At 47.7% G+C, this 16845-nt stretch overlaps 1 protein-coding gene and 1 pseudogene across 1 annotated transcript; both read left to right on the top strand.

Moving 5' to 3' along the window:
* Positions 1–5765: 5765 nt before the first annotated feature.
* Positions 5766–14839, top strand: LOC123405581 (helicase sen1-like). Its single transcript, XM_045099218.1, is given in 9 exon segments — positions 5766–7271; positions 7338–7665; positions 7790–7994; positions 13336–13374; positions 13376–13390; positions 13492–13682; positions 13831–13889; positions 14469–14669; positions 14795–14839. Coding segments are annotated over 9 exon segments (2361 nt in total). The 5' UTR covers positions 5766–5993.
* A 547-nt stretch (positions 14840–15386) lies between these two features.
* On the top strand, positions 15387–16845 carry LOC123404323 (annotated as a pseudogene).

Raw genomic sequence — 16845 nt, 5'->3', positions numbered from 1 at the left:
CTGCCGGTTGCCGTACCATCGACGTGCAAGTCGATATTAACTATTACAACATGATCATCTCATACATCCAATATATCACATCACATCGTTGGCCATATCACATCACAAGCATACCCTGCAAAAACAAGTTAGACGTCCTTTAATTGCTGTTGCATGTTTTACGTGGTGACCATGGGTATCTAGTAGGATCGCATCTTACTTACGGAAACACCACAACGGAGATATATGAATTGCTATTTAACCTCATCCAAGGACCTCCTCGGTCAAATCCGATTCAACTGAAGTTGTAGAAACCGACACTCGCCGGTCATCTTTGAGCAGCGGAGTTACTCGTAGCGATGAAATCAGTCTCTCGTAAGCGTATGAGTAATGTCGGACCGAGCCGCTTCGATCCAACAATACCGCGGAATCAAGAAAAGACTAAGGAGGGCAGCAAAACGCACATCACCGCCCACAAAAACTTTTGTGTTCTACTCGAGAAGACATCTACGCATGAACCTAGATCTGATACCACTGTTGGGGAACATCGCATGGGAAACAAAAACTTTCCTACGCGCACGAAGACCTATCATGGTGATGTCCATCTACGATAGGGGATTTCTGATCTACGTACCCTTGTAGATCACACAGCAGAAGCGTTAAAAAACGTGGTTGATGTAGTGGAACGTCCTCACGTCCCTCGATCCGCCCCGCGAACCGTCCCACGAACCGTCCCGCAATCCGTCCCACGATCCGCTCCGATCTAGTGTCGAACGGACGGCACCTCCGCGTTCAGCACACGTACAGCTCGACGATAATCTCGGCCTTCTTGATCCAGCAAGGGAGACGGAGAGGTAGATGAGTTCTCCGACAGCGCGACGGCGCTCCGGAGGTTGGTGGTGATCTAATCTCACCAGGGCTCCGCCGGAGCTCCGCACAAACGCGATCTAGAGGTAAAACCGTGGAGGTATGTGGTCGGGCTGCCGTGGCAAAAGTTGTCTCAAATCAGCCCTAAAACCCCACTATATATAGGAGGGAGGGAGGGGAGGAGGCAGCCTCAAAACCTAAAGGTTTGGCCGAAATTGGAGGTGGAGGAGTCCTACTCCAATCCTACTAGGAGTAGGATTCCACCTTCCCACTTGGAAACTCTTTCCACCTTGTGTTTTTTCCTTCTCAAACCTTATGGGCCTTAGTGGGAACTTATTCCAGCCCACTAGGGGCTAGTTTATCTCTTCCCATAGCCCATGAGACCCCTTGGGGCGTGACACCTGATGGTCCCCGGCACCCCTCCCGGCACTCCCAGTACACTAGCGATGAGCCCGAAACTTTTCCGGTAATGCACGAAAACCTTCCGGTAACCAAATGAGATCATCCTATATATCAATCTTCGTTTCCGGACCATTCCAGAAACCCTCGTGACGTCCGTGATCTCATCTGGGACTCCGAACAACATTCGGTAACCAACCATATAACTCAAATACGCATAAAACAACGTTGAACCTTAAGTGTGCAGACCCTGCGGGTTCGAGAACTATGTAGACATGGCCCGAGAGACTCCTCGGTCAATATCCAATAGCGGGACCTGGATGCCCATATTGGATCCTACATATTCTACGAATATCTTATCCTTTGAACCTCAGTGCCAAGGATTCACATAATCCCGTATGTCATTCCCTTTGTCCTTCGGTATGTTACTTGCCCGAGATTCGATCGTCAGTATCCGCATACCTATTTTCAATCTCGTTTACCGGCAAGTCTCTTTACTCGTTCCGTAATACAAGATCCCGCAACTTACACTAAGTCACATTGCTTGCAAGGCTTGTGTGTGATGTTGTATTACCGAGTGGGCCTCGAGATACCTCTCCGTCATACGGAGTGACAAATCCCAGTCTTGATCCATACTAACTCAACGGACACCTTCGGAGATACCTGTAGAGCATCTTTATAGTCACCCAGTTACGTTGCGACGTTTGATACACACAAAGCATTCCTCTGGTGTCAGTGAGTTATATGATCTCATGGTCATAGGAACAAATACTTGACACGCAGAAAACAGTAGCAACAAAATGACACGATCAACATGCTACGTCTATTAGTTTGGGTCTAGTCCATCACATGATTCTCCTAATGATGTGATCCCGTTATCAAGTAACAACACTTGCCTATGACCAGGAAACTTTGACCATCTTTGATCAACGAGCTAGTCAACTAGAGGCTTACTAGGGACAGTGTTTTGTCTATGTATCCACACAAGTATTGTGTTTCCAATCAATACAATTATAGCATGGATAATAAACGATTATCATGAACAAAGAAATATAATAATAACTAATTATTATTGCCTCTAGGGCATATTTTCAACAGGGATCTGGGATCCAACCATGCGAGGAGGTGTGCGTGGGGGGGTGCGATACCTCGAGGTGGCCTGTGTACTGGTGGGATTCTGGGTCGCAATGGGGATGGCAGCCGGGGGCGCTTGTAGTAAATTCAGGATCTCGCTGGCTTCAGCACCGCGACAGCGGCGGTACACCACCAGTTCGTCCATCGTAGAGAGAACGATAGGTCGGGGAGGAGGTGACCTGAGGGAGGAGCAACGAACTAGGAGGTGGCGGAACTGTGGCGGCGCTTGATCGCACACATCGTGGGAGAGAGATGAGAGGTCAGGGAGACGGGGCGGCTTTCTTCTCCTCTGTATCGAGCACATTCCGTCGAGCGAACAGTTTTCAGCGATCGGCGTGTACCTAAATGGGCTTGCATAACAACCCGTAAAAGCCCAATTAACCACAGGCCTTAGAAAAAGTCTGCAGAATAGCTGCCTATTAGGACAGCCAGCCCAGGTCACGGTAATCTCCCACTTAGATGATGATCTAACGGCCAGAAACTAATCAAACACGAAATCCGACGGCTAGAAACGTTGGGGGCGTGAGAGAGCTTCCTTTAGGCTCAGTATCAAATCACAAACTACACGGAAGTTTTCAAGTTAACGACAAGTAGAGCTGATGCATGCTACTTATTAGGTTCTCCTAATATTTGCAGGTCACCCACAAGGTAGTGGCTGTTGAGCGTGAGGTTCCAAACTAATCCATAGATCCAATCTGAACTTCAGCCCAAAATTTAACAATGATGTTATGGTGGGGCAGAGTCGAGGTGATGGGATCTGGGATCCAACCGTGCGAGGTGGTGTGTGTGGGGGGGTGCGATACCTCGAGGTGGCCGGTGTACTGGTGGGATTCTGGGTCGCAATGGGGATGGCAGCCGGGGGCGCTTGTAGTAAATTCAGGATCTCGATGGCTTCAGCACCGCGACGGCCGCGGTACACCACCAGTTCGTCCATCAGTAGAGAGAACGATAGGTCGGGGAGGAGGTCACCTGAGGGAGGAGCAACGAACCAGGAGGTGGCGGAACTGTGGCGGCGCTTGATCGCACACATCGTGGGAGAGAGATGAGAGGTCAAGGAGACGGGACGACTTTCTTCTCCTCTGTATCGAGCACATCCCATCGAGCGAACAATTTCCAGCGATCGGCGTGTACCTAAATGGGCTTGCATAACAACCCGTAGAAGCCCAATTAACCACGGGCCTTAGAAAAAGTCTGCAGAATAGCTGCCTATTAGGACAGCCAGCCAAGGTCACGGTAAACTCCCACTTAGATGATGATCTGACGGCCAGAAACTAATCAAACACGAAATCCGACGGCTAGAAACGTTGGGGGCGTGAGAGAGCTTCCTTTAGGCTCAGGAGCGAACAGTTTTCAGCGATCGGCGTGTACCTAAATGGGCTTGCATAACAACCCGTAGAAGCCCAATTAACCACGGGCCTTAGAAAAAGTCTGCAGAATAGCTGCCTATTAGGACAGCCAGCCCAGGTCACGGTAAACTCCCACTTAGATGATGATCTAACGGCCAGAAACTAATCAAACACGAAATCCGACGGCTAGAAACGTTGGGGCGTGAGAGAGCTTCCTTTAGGCTCAGTTTTACTGTCCTAAATTAGGAATTAGGCTCAGTCCTAATAGTATTCTGTTTGCTAGTCCAAGTCTCGTATAAACGTGTATATAAGCACCGACATGGCAGCTATGTACACAACCAGATCATCGAGAAGCAGTACAAAGTATCAGACTCGATACGAGCATGTTGGCAATACATCGATTAATTTTTCACCGAGTTAGAGTATTTAATAAAAAACTATCACAATTCATGGAACTATGCCTACAAACTACCACTTTAAGATTTTGTCCCGAAAACTACCAACTTTTTCCTAATCTGTGACTAAAAACTTACAGAGTAGGAAAAAAATGATAGTTTTCGGGATAAAATCGTAAAATGATAGTTTTTGGTTAAATGCTCTAAATAAAGACAGGGGGTGAATATGAAATCTCTCAAAAATATGTTCTTTCCAACTTGCCTCAATCAGTTGACGGTTAGGATTCGATCCTCCCATCTTATACCTCGTAAAATTTCAAAATCTCCGCCTGTACTCGTCCTATTCGATGCAGCTGCTGGGAAGCTGAAAGGTGCAAGCTCGTAATCAACCTTAAGCGCTTGGCTCTTCGCATCCCGACTCAGAAATTAATTGGCAGGCAGACGGAATCCCACTGGCCAGCTCCCGTGCGTGCCCTTTTATATCCATCATCATCGACACACCTTGCCGCAACCTGAAACCTAGCTAGCCACGCATTTGCAAAGCCTGCCACCGATCGAAAACTCCCGTCGCGGGAGGGGCAAGATGAGCTTCTACAGCGACGACGACGATGACGACCTCGTGCTTGTGCGGCATGGAAACGAGAAGAATTCAAGGGCGGCAAATGATAGCAGGTACAGTATGTGGACGCAGACCGAGATGGAGAAGCAGATGTTCTCGTGGTCATTTGAAGACGTGCGAAACAGGAACCTTCTCAAGAAAAAGGTAATTCCTCTCGGTTAGCTTGTTCAATCTGTTTATCTTCATTTGTTTTCCAGGTGATTGCCTAGGTGCACGTTAGCAGATGCCTCTTCTACTTCTGAATAATCAACGCGTGTTCGATCGTCAAAAAATAAGCATGTATCTTTTGTGCAGACAAATTTATTATAGCGTCATGAATATTCACTACCTTTTTTATAGGATCTTGTTGGATGCTTTGGTTTTTGTTAGAAAATAAGTATCTGAAATGTGTCGTGCCAACATACTACTCCTACAAAATATTTAACCCGGCATAGTATCTGATAGGAGCAGTATACATCGGAAAGGAAGCATGTATCTGACTAATAGGGTTTGATAAAAGAGCTATTAATCTGAGCATAGTATGTGTTCATCAAACTGTAAAGTTCAAATGCACATTCATGGAAAAAAATATACACTGTGTTCTGTGCTCTAGTCTTATTCTGTTACATGTAAACACACCAAATAATGACGCCGAACTTCAGGTTAAGAAGGTACCAAGAACTTTCACTTCACTAGAGAAATACATGGGATCATTTACCATGCCACTAATCGAAGAAACTCGCGCCGATCTTTACTCTGCACTGGAGGGCATCAAGCATGCACCAGCGACCGAAGTGAAACGGGTCGACGAGCTTTGCTCAAAGCAGTCCATCTTCAGCATCTCGGTCAAGAAGGCAGACCCTATGAACACAAACCCAGGGGAGGTCTATACAAACCCAGGGGAGGTCTATACCCTCAAGGATGCAGATATATTTGTGTTCTTGGACCGGAAGCCGAGGCATATCTCTGACTTGGGTCGCAGCAAGGTGCCCTACGTTATTGCCTCGGTGCTGAAAGCAGAGGATGCCAATGGCAACGCGATCGTAAGGCTGTCAGGTGGGAAACGAGACCTCATGCCGCCCCTCGTCGCGGTGTTCCTGATCAACATGACCACGTACAATCGTATATGGAATGCATTGGACGTGCATGTTGCTGGCCTTAGGAACACCAGCATCATTGAGAAGATTGTCCATTATGCTCCAAAGGTTTGTACTCCAATAAACCTTCGACATGCTTTATGTATTGTAGGAACTAGTACATCTTTTGAGCTATTTAATGTGTGTTTTCTTTGTGATGGTTGGCCAGGAGGACAGTTCAGAACTACCTCTACATTTGCCAGACAGATCACTTGGCCTTGAAAATTTTAGCCTAAACAAGTCGCAGAAGATGGCAGTCCTTGACTGTGTTTCAGCAATGGAGCAGCAAGGTACGTACCCTGTGCGCCTGATATGGGGACCTCCTGGCACGGGTAAGACCAAGACGATCAGCATGCTCTTGTGGTCCATGATGGTCAAGAACCATAGAACTCTGACCTGCGCTCCGACCAACACTGCGGTGGTGGAGGTCGCGTCTCGGATCCTCGGACTCATCGAGGAATCCTCTGCCGGCGGTGGAAATGGCTGCTTTCTGAGTGATGTTGTGCTGTTTGGAAACGAGGATCGAATGACCGTCGATCAGGACCTCACAAAGATCTTCCTGGAGAAGCGTGTTCGCCGTCTCCAGAAGTGCTTGATGCCAAGTTCAGGGTGGACCAGCTGCCTGAGCTCCATGGTACGGATTCTTGAGGAACCTTTGGTTCAGTATGCTTCCTACGTTGAGCAGACTAAACGGCTGATCGAGGAACGTGCCAAGAGGGAAAAAGAGGAACTTGCGAGGAAGAAGGCGGCGAAGAACAAAGACTTGGAGATGAAGCAGGACGTTGCAAAGAAGGAAGCTGATAATAAGAAGAGCATAAAGATACAGTCGTTCAAAGAATACTTCATGAGTAGCTACAAAAGTATTGAGAAAGAGCTGCGCACCTGCATCGAGACTTTCTGCGACGATCTCCCAAGATCCGCCACGCCTAGAGAGAATTTCCAGTGCATGACAGAGGTTCTGCACCTGCTTACAGAGTTTGGGAAGCAAGTGCACCCCGAAGCAGAGAAGCAGCTGCAGACGCTGTTCAGGGACACGTCGGACGGGAAGAACAGCGGCCTGTTTCAGAGTCTGGTGTCATACGCTCAAGACAGCGTGCGCTCAGAGCTTAGGCAGGCGAGAGCCCAGTGCATCGACAAGCTGAACTACCTGTCTAACAACTTTGACCTTCCCAATATTTTCGACAAGCGGTCGATCGAGGAGTTCTTGCTGCAGAACAGCAGGAGCGTGCTCTGCACCGCGTCAAGCTCGGCTCGCCTGCACTACCTGCAGAAGGCCGAGCCGTTTGACATCCTCGTCGTCGATGAGGCGGCGCAGCTCAAGGAGTGTGAGTCTATGATACCCCTGCAGATCCCTGGGATCCGGCTCGCTGTCCTCATCGGCGATGAGTACCAGCTGCCGGCACTCGTGAAGAGCCAGGTGATCCGACGTCGTCCTTGGTGTTTTGTCCTGTTGATCGATAGCTAACTCTTGCGGTGCGTGCAGGTCTGTGATGAAGCCGACTTCGGAAGGAGCCTGTTCGAGAGGCTGAGTTCGCTGGGGCACCCCAAGCACCTTCTTAATGTGCAGTACAGGATGCACCCGGGGATAAGCAGGTTCCCGGTCTCGAGCTTTTACGGCGGCCAGATCGACGACGGCGAGAACGTCCTGCGCAGGGACTACGAGCGGAGGCATCTGACCGGCCCGATGTACGGGTCCTACTCCTTCATCAACATCGAAGGCGGAAAGGAGAGCTCCGGCAAGCATGACAAGAGCCTCGTCAACACCATCGAGGTCGCCGCCGTGACCCGCATCGTGCAGAGGCTCTTCAGAGGTAGTACAAACGCACGCTAGCTACCTAGCTAGCTTCGCTCTGAATCCATGGATGATTTCTTCCTCCATTATATTGCTTTCACCATCTAAGTCATGAACGGATGATGATTTCTGCATGCGCGTAGAGTCGGTGGAGACGGGGAGGAAGCTGAGCGTGGGCGTGGTGTCGCCGTACAAGGGCCAGGTCCGCGCCATCCAGGAGAAGCTGGGCAAGACGTACGAGACGCACGGCGGGTTCTCGGTGAAGGTCCGGTCGGTGGACGGGTTCCAGGGCGCCGAGGAGGACATCATCATCTTCTCCACCGTGCGGAGCAACAGCACTGTTAAATTGTGATCCAAATTCTACCGTATTGGACTAGACGTAGTACAAACGGTGTGGGCTTTTGCGTTGGTACCGACGCGTACGAGTACAACTCGTTTACTTGTCCTCCAAGGACTCTTATGTATTGCCCCTCATATATACTCCATGTAGTCGCACCTAAAGACGGCCTGTCGTCTCGTGCTTGTAATACTCCTCCTCATAGTGATTGCGCCTTCGTGCGTCCGTGGTTTTCTCCCGCAAGGGTTTCCACGTAAAAATCCGTGTCTCTCGTGTCTCGTTGATCCCGTTTTATCTAACAAGTGGTATACAGAGCTGAGGTTCTACGTATACGAGATTTCAGACGAGAGCTAGGGTTTTCCTCGCCGCCGCCACGTCGGGCGATCCGCTGATCCGGATCAATACAGGAGCCGAGTTCGACACGATTTCTGCTACAGCGGTTGTACGTCGCGTGCACTGCCGCCGACACGCGATCCGGCGATCCGACGCCAGATCGAGCAAGACACCGAGTCCGACTGAAGTTCTGTTCGTACGCACGCACGCGTACAAATCGCGCCGAGCCGCTGCAGCTGCTGTCTCCAAGTCGCACCCCTGTTGCCGCGCTCGGCCCGCTGCGTCGACTTGTCCAATCCACTGAGTTTTTCCGCTTACGTCCTGCTGGTGCCGCTGTTAACGCAAGTTGCTGCTGCTGCCCACAGTGAAGATCGAAGCGCTACAGGGCCAAGGCTGCAGCTAGTACAAAGTACTACTCACGTGGAGGAGCAGGCTGAGTGCTAGTTCAGTTTTTTTTTGGACTTTGCCATCTTTTGCTACATCTACCCAAGAGCTACCAGGTGCTATTTATTCTATTTCGTTTCATCCGCATATTAATTTCATCAAGAATTTTTCTGCCGGCTTGTACTACTTTGTGTACACAGATTTATCTACTCATGGCATCCATGAAGTACGATCTTCCGCTGCTGGACCGTGACACAAGGTTTACCCTATGGCAAGTCAAGATGCGGGCGTTGTTGGCGCAGGCCGACTACGATGATGCACTGGATAGTTTTGGGAAGAATAGAATTGAGGATTGGACTGCTGAGGAGAAAAGAAGGGATCGTAAGGCTTTGTCACAAATTCAACTCCATTTGCATAATAATATTTTGCAGGAAGTTTTGAGCGAGAAAACTGCCGCCGCTCTATGGTTAAAGCTGGAAGGGATTTGCATGACTAAAGATCTCACCAGCAAGATGCATCTGAAGCAAAAATTATTCATGCACAGGTTACCCGAGGGAGGTAACGTTTTGAATCATATTTCAGAATTTAAAGAGATCATATCCGATCTAGCTGCAATGGAGGTTACGTATGATGAAGAAGATACTGCTTTAATGTTACTTTGTTCGCTGCCAAGTTCTTATACCAATTTTCGAGACACCATATTATACAGTCGTGATACTCTCACGCTTAATGAAGTTTATGAAGCTTTGAACTCTAAGGAGAAGATGAAATTAATGGTGCCTCATGATGGTTCGAGTTCATCCCAAGCCGAGGGATTATCTGTTCGTGGCAGGACAAAGGAGAAGAACTCACACAATGGAAACCGTGGCAAAAGTAAGAACGGCCAGAGGGGCCGGTCGCAATCTAAAGACAAGAAGCAGTCTTGCAGGTATTGCAAGAGAGACGGGCATGACATCTCAGAATGTTTCAAGTTGCAGAACAAGGAAAAGAGGAATGGTACATATAAACCGAAAGGTAACAAACAAGGTGAAAATTCTGCTAATGTTGCTCGTGATGAAAGTTCAGATGATGCTCTTGTTGTTATTGCTGGATGTGCTGAGACCAATGATGAGTGGGTACTTGACACTGCGTGTACTTTTCATATGTGCCCGCATAGAGATTGGTTTACTACTTTTGATTCTACTACTGCCGCTGGTTCCGTTTTGGGTTTTGATAATTCACCATGCAAGATTGAAGGCATAGGTTCCATTCGTATCAAGATGTTTGATGGCACAATCAGAACTTTGACAGATGTTCGGTATATTCCGAAGATGAAGAGAAATCTTATCTCTGTGAGTGCCCTTGATGCAAAGGGCTACAAGTATTCAGGTGGAGATAGCGTTTTGAAGGTCACCAAAGGTTCTCTCATTGTGATGAAAGGTGACTTAAGTTCGACCAATGGTCTTTATTACCTTCGAGGTTCTACCGTTTCAGGTAACGCTACTCCAGCTGTTTCAAAGAATTCTGGTTGTGATGCTTCTAACCTTTGGCATATGCGTCTTGGACATATGAGTGAACTTGGTTTGGCAGAGTTAAATAAGAGAGGTCTTCTTAAAGGATACCAAACTGGTAAATTGAAATTTTGTGAGCATTGTATCTTCGGCAAGCACAAGAGGGTGAAGTTCAACACTTCGACTCATACAACTGAAGGTATTCTTGATTATGTGCATTCTGATTTATGGGGACCATCTCGCAAAAGGTCATTAGGTGGTGCTCGTTACATGTTGACTATTATTGATGATTATTCGAGAAAGGTTTGGCCTTATTTCTTGAAGCATAAATGGCAAGCTTTCTCAGCTTTTAAGGAGTGGAAGATTATGATTGAGAGACAAACTGAAAAGAAGGTAAAAATACTTCGCACTGATAATGGTATGGAATTCTGTTCTAAGCAATTTGGGAATTATTGCAAGTCTGAAGGCATTGTCAGACACCACACCGTTCCTTATACTCCTCAACAAAACGGTGTTGCTGAGCGTATGAACAGGACCATTATTTCCAGAGCCCGTTGCATGTTGTCCAATGCAGGTTTGCATAGGCGTTTTTGGGCTGAGGCCGCTTCCACTGCTTGTTATCTCATCAACCGTTCACCATCTATTCCTCTTAATAAGAAAACTCCAATTGAGGTATGGTCTGGTTCACCTGCTGATTATTCACAGTTGAGAGTTTTTGGTTGCACTGCTTATGCTCATGTTGATAATGGGAAGTTGGAGCCTAGGGCTATTAAGTGCATCTTTCTTGGTTACAAATCTGGTGTTAAAGGTTTTAAATTGTGGAATCCTGAAACACAAAAGATTGTTATTAGCAGGAGCGTTATCTTTAATGAATCTGCTATGTTACATGATGTTGCATCTACTAATGTTCCAATTGAGAGTGAACAGCAGTCTACTGTTCAGCAGCCTACTGTTCAGGTGGAGCATGTTATTGATTCAGGTGATACTTCTGATAAGGAAAATGTTGATGCACATGATGAACCCGTCTTTGATGATGAACATGTCACTCCAAATCAGCCTATTGTTCCACCTAGTTGGAATCTCGCACGTGACAGAGTTAGGCGGGGTATTAATGCACCTGAGAGGTTAATTGAGGAGTGCAATATTGTTTCTTTTGCTTTATCTGTTGCAGAAGAAATTGAAGGTAATGCTGAGCCTTCTTCATATTCCGAGGCTATTATTTCCGGTGATAGTAATAAGTGGATGACTGCTATGCATGATGAGATGGAATCACTTGAAAAGAATGGCACTTGGGATTTGATAAGATTACCTAGAGAGAAGAAACCTATTCGTTGCAAGTGGGTTTTCAAAATAAAGGAAGGTGTTTCTCCTAATGATGAGGCAAGATATAAAGCAAGGTTGGTTGCTAAAGGTTATAGCCAAATTCCAGGTATTGACTATAACGAAGTCTTTTCTCCTGTTGTGAAGCATAGCTCTATTCGCACTTTACTTAGTATTGTTGCCATGAATGATTTTGAGCTTGAACAATTGGATGTTAAAACTGCATTCTTACATGGAGAATTAGAAGAGGATATTTATATGGAACAACCTGAAGGTTTTGTTATTCCTGGAAAAGAAAAGCTTGTCTGTAAGTTAAAGAAATCTCTTTATGGATTGAAGCAATCCCCTCGACAGTGGTACAAGAGATTTGACACCTTTATGCTCTCTCAAGGTTTCAAACGGTCTAATTATGATAGTTGTGTTTACTTGAAAACTGTCAATGGTTCAGCTATTTATTTGCTCCTTTATGTTGATGATATGTTAATTGCTGCAAAGAGCATGTCAGAGATTGATGAACTAAAGAAGCAATTGAGTAATGAATTTGAGATGAAGGATTTGGGTGCAGCAAAGAAAATACTTGGCATGGAAATATCCAGAGATAGACCGTCTGGAAAATTATATCTCAGTCAGAAGGGATATATTGATAGAGTTCTTCGTCGTTTTAATATGCATAATGCCAAGCCAGTAAGTACTCCGTTAGCTGCACACTTTAAATTATCATCAGCCTTATGTCCTGAGTCAGATGCAGATATTGAGTACATGTCTAGAGTTCCCTATTCGAGTGCAGTTGGTTCACTTATGTATGCCATGGTTTGTTCTCGTCCGGATTTATCTTATGCACTGAGTGTTGTTAGTAGATACATGGCTAATCCTGGAAAAGAGCATTGGAATGCAGTTCAGTGGATTTTCAGATACCTGCGAGGTACTTCTAATGCTTATTTACAGTTTGGGAAAACTGGAGATGGACTTGTTGGTTTTGTTGATTCTGATTTTGCTGGTGATTTGGATAAGAGAAGATCGCTCACAGGTTATGTTTTCACCATTGGTGGTTGTGCTGTGAGTTGGAGAGCAACTTTGCAGTCTATTGTGGCTTGTTCCACTACTGATGCCGAGTATATGGCTATTTCTGAGGCATGCAAAGAAGCTGTCTGGTTGAAAGGTTTGTACACTGAGCTTTGTGGAGATTCATCTTGCCCTACCATATTTTCTGACAGTCAAAGTGCTATATATCTTACAAAGAATCCAATGTATCACGAGAGAACAAAACACATTGATGTCAGATTTCACTATGTTCGAGATGTTGTTGCTAAAGGTGATTTGAAGGTATGCAAGATAAGTACTCATGATAATCCAGCTGATATGATGACAAAGCCAGTTCCTACCAATAAGTTTGAGCTTTGCTCAGGCTTAGTTGGTATTTCTCACTAGTCCTATGGACTTTGACGCATGAGGTGTTTAAGCTGATTTGGATGGAGTTATTCACTTTCTTCGACTACTGGAGGGAATTTGGCTCAAGGTGGAGATTGTTAAATTGTGATCCAAATTCTACCGTATTGGACTAGACGTAGTACAAACGGTGTGGGCTTTTGCGTTGGTACCGACGCGTACGAGTACAACTCGTTTACTTGTCCTCCAAGGACTCTTATGTATTGCCCCTCATATATACTCCATGTAGTCGCACCTAAAGACGGCCTGTCGTCTCGTGCTTGTAATACTCCTCCTCATAGTGATTGCGCCTTCGTGCGTCCGTGGTTTTCTCCCGCAAGGGTTTCCACGTAAAAATCCGTGTCTCTCGTGTCTCGTTGATCCCGTTTTATCTAACAAGCACCGGCTCCGTCGGCTTCCTCAACAACGTCAACCGCACCGCTCACACGGGCCAAGTGAGTCGGCCTTCCATTCACGGCTGGCTTATGCCAGTATTTCCTGCCATGGGTCGCATGTGATTTTGTGTCGTGGACTTGTGGCTGCTTGCGCCCTGCAGGCACTGTCTGTGGATCGTAGGGAACGCGACGACATTGGTGACCAGCAAGACGGTGTGGCAGAAGATAGTGGTGGACGCCAAGGAGAGGGGCTGCTTCTTCAACGCCAACGACGACAAGGACCTCTCGGGCGCCATCGTCAAGGCCGTCATCGAGCTTGACGAAACGGAGAGTGTGCTGAGCACGGAGATGGGTAACCTCCGCATCGGTTGTGGGTCACGGTCCGGGGTACGAAACAACCAAACCCCGTGTAGAAATCCTAGCGCCAGTTACTAGCTGACGGCGTTTTACACTTCATGCATTTCATCTCACACTCTAAATAAACACTGTTTTTTCTGCAGAAATCCAAGACAAAGTGGTAGAAGGTATTACCAGCCATGTGCTCTGTAGGACAGTAGAAGTAACTCTTGGATGCAGCGACGACTGTAACCGACCTTTCCCTATTGTCTTGTACTGATGTGTTCAAGATTGTTTCAAGAACATGCTGCCTGGTCAACTATTTACACTTCTTAATGCAGCAATTTTTATTAGTAATAGTAAGTATTAAGCTTAAGATACTTATTTTGTGATGGAGGAAGTATGATATATGTCTTCAAGGGTGGATGCCGAGCATCCTCGCAAATATCCTAACTGTCGCATCAAAGCCCACTGGCTCATCTTAAGCGCCGGGTTTCAGTGAACGATGCACGCTCATACTAAAAGTCCCAAGTCTGGTCCAATCAGGCAATCACCAGCATTGAGCCGTTGAATCACAAGATTCCCACTTGAGCCCATCCACTTTGCTCACCTGTCAGCAACTCTCCAGTTCTAACTTCTGTGCAAAGACCATGCATGCTGGTAAAAAGGTAGTGGGATAGCGCAGGTTCTATAGAAGCAACATCCCCGTTACAATCGCAAGAGCCCGAAGGCCCGAAGGTTCTATAGAATTACCTTGGGCGATGGCGCTGAAGCCAATTTCTGGAATGATGCTTGGCTGCAGGGGCAATGCCCGAAGGTCGCTGCGCCAGCTCTATACAACATATCAATGCGCAAGAACCGATCGGTGAAGGAGGCGCTAGCACATGACACATGGCTTATGGACCTTCAAAGTGGACTGACAGAACAAATGACCGACGAGCTCACGAAGCTGGCTGCCCTGTTGGATGATGTACAGCTGCAATCTGACCAACAAGACAGCATTGTATGGCGCTTCTCACAGGAAGGAACCTACTCAGCCAAGTCTGCATACATACTACAATTTGAGGGGGCAATTAAGTTTGATTGCCATCATCTGATCTGGGGCGTGTGGGCTACTGTTAAATGTAGGTTCTTCGTCTGGACTGCAATCTTGAGCAAAATACTTACTGCTGATGTCTTGCTACGGCGGGAATGGTCGAATAATTACTTTTGCCCATTGTGTATGAGGAATCTGGAAACCACTTTTCACCTTCTTGTGGACTGCCCATGGTCCAGATTTATTTGGGATGCCATTGCCACAATGACAAAATTGCCTTCTCTGGAATTGGCAACATGGACAACATGGAATGACTCCTCTGACCTCAAAACCTGGATGAATATGAGATTCAGGCTAGCTCAGGCAGACAATAGGAACAAAGTTCTAACAGTGATGCATTTGGTTCTTTGAAAAATATGACGGGAGAGGAACCGTCGTATGTTTAGCCTCGACTCTCGACAGATTAATGTTTTCCTAAACAAGGTAATTTATGAAATTCATCATTGGAATATGGCAGGCGCAGGAATCCCCTTTGACCCGGGTTGAGATGGAGATGTTTCTACACCTTTTTCTAGTCTTCTCTTCTTGTTATTTCTTTTTTTAATTTGGGTGGTCGCTTGCGCACCATGGTTTTTCGTGCTGTTTCCTTTGGAATAGCTTTGTATGTCTTACTTTCTCCCCTGATCAATTAATTCCGCAATCCATTGCCGACATTCCAAAAAAAAAAACAATCACAAGAGCCATTTTGAGTTCCCAGTTTGTGCTGCTTTAGCTGCTGGATTATGCGCAGCATGGACTACGACATGTTCAGGAAACCTCGAGATCAGCAGCACAAGCGCTGCAGGTCCAGTGCCCTGGTTCTACTTGTCGTCGTCGCCACGAACACAGCCACCTTCCTCTTCTCCGCCAGCTCCGCAATCGGCATTCGCTCCAGCGAGCACGACCGGTGCATCGCCTTCTGGAACTCGACTAAGCTCACTCCACGACATCAACATCACGGAGTATGCGCTGGACGGTAGCCGCGACGAGCTCCTGCACCTGCACGACCGCCTCGCCACGGCAAGCTCCCTTGTCGTGACCCTCCTGGGCATGAACGACAGTTCCAGCAACATGGCAGCCGCCAGGGACGGGCAGAAGCATGTGGGAGCCGACGGACTGTGGCAGCCGGAGCTCACCGGCGAGCTCCAACTGGCCGTCGGCCCCCACAAACTGCCGTTAGGCTTCACCAAGAACCTGGGGTCCGATCAGCTGTTCCCGGCGGTGGGCAAGCGTGCCGCCTTTTCCCGCACGAGCTGGAGCTCTATATGAACTACAAGCCTGGCGGCGAGTGTCCGTCCGACGAGCAGTTCGAACAGCGGCTCATGCTCAAGGGCTGCGAGCCACTGCCACGGCGGCGGTGCCGGACACGCAGCCCGGCAGGGTTCGCTGAGCCCACACCACTGCCGGCAAGCCTGTGGTCCATGCCGCCAGACACCAGCATCATGTGGGACGCGTACAAAACTACTCCTGCCTTTCTAATCGCAGCAAGATCAAGGGATTCTACGACTGCAAAGACTGCTTCGACCTGCTCAACGGCCGAGAAAAGGGCCGGTGGATGCACGACGATGGTGCACTCTCGTACTCCATCGATGCCGTGCTTGCGACGAACCCAAACGGCACAGTGCGCATCGGGCTTGACATTGGTGGCGGGTCAGGCACGTTCGCTGCACGGATGCAGGAGCGTGGGGTGACCGTGGTGACCACGTCCATGAACTTTGATGGCCCCTTCAATAGCTTCATAGCTTCCCGGGGTCTCGTCCCCATGCACCTCAGCATCGCGCACCGGCTACCGTTCTTTGACGGCACACTCGACATCGTGCACTCGATGCATGTGCTCAGCCACTGGATCCCTGATGTGATGCTCGAGTTCATGCTGTTCGACATCTACAGAGTGCTGAGGCCTGGAGGATTGTTCTGGCTCGACCACTTCTTCTGCCTCGGCACGCAAATGAACACGACGTATGTGCCCATGGTCAATCAAATCGGTTTCAACAAGGTGCGGTGGAATGTGAGACGGAAGCTGGACCGAGGGATCAAGTTGAACGAGTGGTACCTGTCGGCACTGCTCGAGAAGCCCACGACCTAGGTGACCATTTGCTATAGA

This window comes from Hordeum vulgare, chromosome 6H (assembly GCF_904849725.1).
Source record: "Hordeum vulgare subsp. vulgare chromosome 6H, MorexV3_pseudomolecules_assembly, whole genome shotgun sequence".
NCBI classification, from domain to species: Eukaryota; Viridiplantae; Streptophyta; class Magnoliopsida; order Poales; family Poaceae; genus Hordeum; species Hordeum vulgare.
Note: the sequence above shows the minus strand (reverse complement) of the source record. Positions and strands in the feature narration are given on the sequence as shown.